The sequence below is a fragment of the Myotis brandtii genome, unplaced genomic scaffold, assembly GCF_000412655.1.
Source record: "Myotis brandtii unplaced genomic scaffold, ASM41265v1 scaffold236, whole genome shotgun sequence".
In the NCBI taxonomy this organism is placed as follows: Eukaryota; Metazoa; Chordata; class Mammalia; order Chiroptera; family Vespertilionidae; genus Myotis; species Myotis brandtii.
Window position 1 is genome coordinate 674293 of NW_005358901.1, and position 3071 is coordinate 677363.

General features: G+C 47.8%; 1 protein-coding gene across 3 annotated transcripts in view; it reads right to left on the reverse strand.

The window, feature by feature from the left end:
- The window catches only part of PLPP2 (phospholipid phosphatase 2), a 10379-nt gene extending 8196 nt beyond the window's left edge, over window positions 1-2183 (reverse strand). For all 3 annotated transcript variants that reach the window (XM_014540085.1, XM_014540084.1, XM_005866657.2), the window contains exons 1-2: window positions 2032-2183; window positions 1532-1809 (exon numbers count right to left, since the gene is read on the reverse strand). In XM_014540085.1, the coding sequence (XP_014395571.1) occupies window positions 1532-1809; window positions 2032-2067 (314 nt within the window). In that variant the 5' untranslated portion in view covers window positions 2068-2183. The remainder of the gene's footprint in view (window positions 1-1531; window positions 1810-2031) is intronic.
- Between the last annotated feature and the right edge of the window lie 888 nt (window positions 2184-3071).

Consider the following 3071-nt stretch of genomic DNA (forward strand, 5'->3'; position numbering starts at 1 on the left):
GCAAGTGGAGAGCTACTGGAGGGCAGCAGCAAGCTACTGGCGCACGGATTTGTGCGCAGGGCTACTAGTGCATATATATATAGTACTATATATCTGCAAACTTTTTGCATAAGAAATACCTATTTAACAGGAAAGAAGACAGTAATGGAAAAATTAAAAACAAAGCAAAATAAAAACATATATAATGTATAGGTAACAAATAATAGAAGTCTTTCCTTATCAGTAATTGCATTCATGTTGAATGTATTAAATTATCTAAAAGGCAGAGATTAGAGAATGGATTTTTAAAATATCTAACTTTATGATGTGCATAAGAGACTCACTTTAGATTGAAAGACACAAATAGGTTGAAAGTATAAGAATGGGAAAAAATATTCCATGCAAATAGTAACCAAAAGACTGGCAGGGCAGCTATGCTATATTACTATCAGGCAAAACAGACTTTAAGACAAAAAATGTTAGGAGAAAGAAAGGACATTACAGTGATAAAGGGGTCAAGCCATCAAGAAATATCATAATTACAAAGATATACGCATCTAACAGCAGAACCCAAAATACATGAAGCAAAAACTGACAGAAGCTACAGTATGGGTGACGACCTTCAGAACATTAAAGAGGCCAGGCAAGCCCTAGCCAGTGTGGCTGTGATCAGAGTGTCCGCCCACACACCAAAGGGCTGCAGGCTCGATTCCTGGTCAAGGGCATGTACCTGGGTTGCAGGTTTGATCCCCGGCCCCAGTCAGGCCTCAAGCTGGAAGCAACCAATTGGTGTGTCTCTTTCACATCAATGTTTCTCTCTCCTCTCTCTCCTCCCTTCCTTCCTTCCACTCTCTCTAAAAAGCAATGGAAAAAATATCCTTGGGTGAGGATTAAAAAAAATAATAATAAAAATAAGCCAGGCAAGAAAGGCCACACAGTATATGATTCCATCTATATGAAATGTCCAAAATAGGTAAATCCAGAGACAGAAAATAGGTTAGTCCTTAACAAGGGCTGGGGTAAGGGGGGTAGCTAATGGGCATGGAGTTTCTTCCTGGTGTGATGAACATATTTTGAAATAGGATAGTGGAGATGGCTGCACAACATTGCGAATGTACTAAAACCCAATGAACTGTACACATTAAAATGGTTAAATAGTGAATTTATGCTATGTGAACTTTATTTCAAGTTTTTAAAAAGAAAATAAGGAAGTCCGTTATGTGAAAAGTTTATCAATAGAGATGATGAGAGGACAGAGCAAAAGCATGAAAATGGACCGAAATGTAGGGGAGATGGGTAACCCCTCCTAACACTGGCTGCTCTGCTCCAGGGCCTGGCACCCCAGCCCCACCTCACCTCCCAGCCCTGCTCCCACCCTGTCCGTTGCCCAATGAGGTACCTCTTTATCCTTCTCCATTTGGCAATTCATTCTTCAACATCCAGCTTCTGAGGGCCCTTCTCCAGCCCCCATTCTCCCCCAGGGAGTGGGAGTGTCTATGGCTTGAGCTCCCCCAGCATCACCCAGAGCGAAGGCTGCTAATCCACCACCCACCTGGACTCAGTGACGTTGGCAGGGCTTCCCCTGCACACCTTCTCCACCTGTACATAGACGGAGCAATTGACACGGCTCCAATCAGGGTCACACACTGCCAGGAAGTTGGGCCTCAGCCGGCCAATCATGTACTTGGCCAGATCTGTGAGGGACTGGCTCACTGCAGCCCCAAACAGGAATGTCCCCAGCACCTTGTAGACAGCGGCCAGGTAATTGTTGAAGTTGGAGCGGGAATAGAGCCGGTCCGTGTACACCAGGTAGGCTTCTCCGGCTGAGACCTGCAAAGGGATCAGCCAAGTCGCCTCAGGGCAGGACCAGAGCAGCAACCGTGGGGTCTCTGCCAGGCACTTACTCAGTCCAACCCACTGAAAGGGGTTTAGGATTTCTGGCTTCCCTGAGGCCACTAGGAACTGGGAACTCTGAAGGGGGTCCTCTTCCCCACAATTACCACCCAGGGCAGATACTTGATGCTCCCGCCCCACCAGCCCCTCCTGCCTTACAAGGATGACGGTGGTAGTGATGGTGACCCCGGCCATGAGCCCATGAGTGATGGTGTCTGGACGGTAGGGGTACCGGATGGAGTCATCACCACAGTAGAATCCTCGCTTGTACGGGGCATTCACGAGCGTCAGGATGGCGAAAGGCAGAGAGGCTGGGAGTGGAGGAGAGAAACCATGTAGCCACATGTTTCTCCCCGAGCACCAGCCCTAGGGCCACACAGACCAGCCTTCTGGAGTTTGCACACCTGCCTCAGCCTCCCTCCTGGTTTCCTCACCTTCATGCCCACCATTAAAACCCCCTCAGGGTTCCCCATCATCCTTAGATACTAACAGTGATGTCCTCCCCAGGACCATTCCCACCCCACACCTCCTACCCCTCACCCCACTTCCCTCCATCCTCCTTCCTGCTCCTGGAACAAACCAAGAAAGCACCCACCCCAGGACCTTTGCACATGTCCTTCTCTCTACCCAAACATTTTTAACTAACTTCCCTCTGGTCTCAGTTCCATTCCCCACTCCTGACTGTCCCACCCAAGTAATCACTCTTCTAGAAGGAAGTTTCAGTTCTTCCTGTTTCTTGTCCTTTCATATCCTATCTAATAAAAGAGAAACATGGTAATTAGCCGTACGGCCGCTACCCTTCCCATTGGCTAATCAGAGAGATATGCAAATTAACTGCCAGCCAAGATGGCGGCCGGCAGCCAGGCAGCTTAAAGCTAACAGGAGGCTTGCTTGCTTCAGTGACGGAGGACTCCAATGTTCCCCGCCTGCCTTGCCAACCTCTGAGCTTGTAATTATATAATCATTAATACTTGATTAACGTCCTCCCCCACCCATCTGTGAGCACCTGAACAGGAGGCTGTCATGCTCAAGGCTGAGTCTCAGGCATTTAATAAGCATCCTATCTAATAAAAGAGAAACATGGTAATTAGCCATACAGCTGCTACCCTTCCCATTGGCTAATCAGGGAGATATGCAAATTAACTGCCAGCCAAGATGGCGGCCGGCAGCCAGGCAGCTTGAAGCGAACAGGGAGGCTT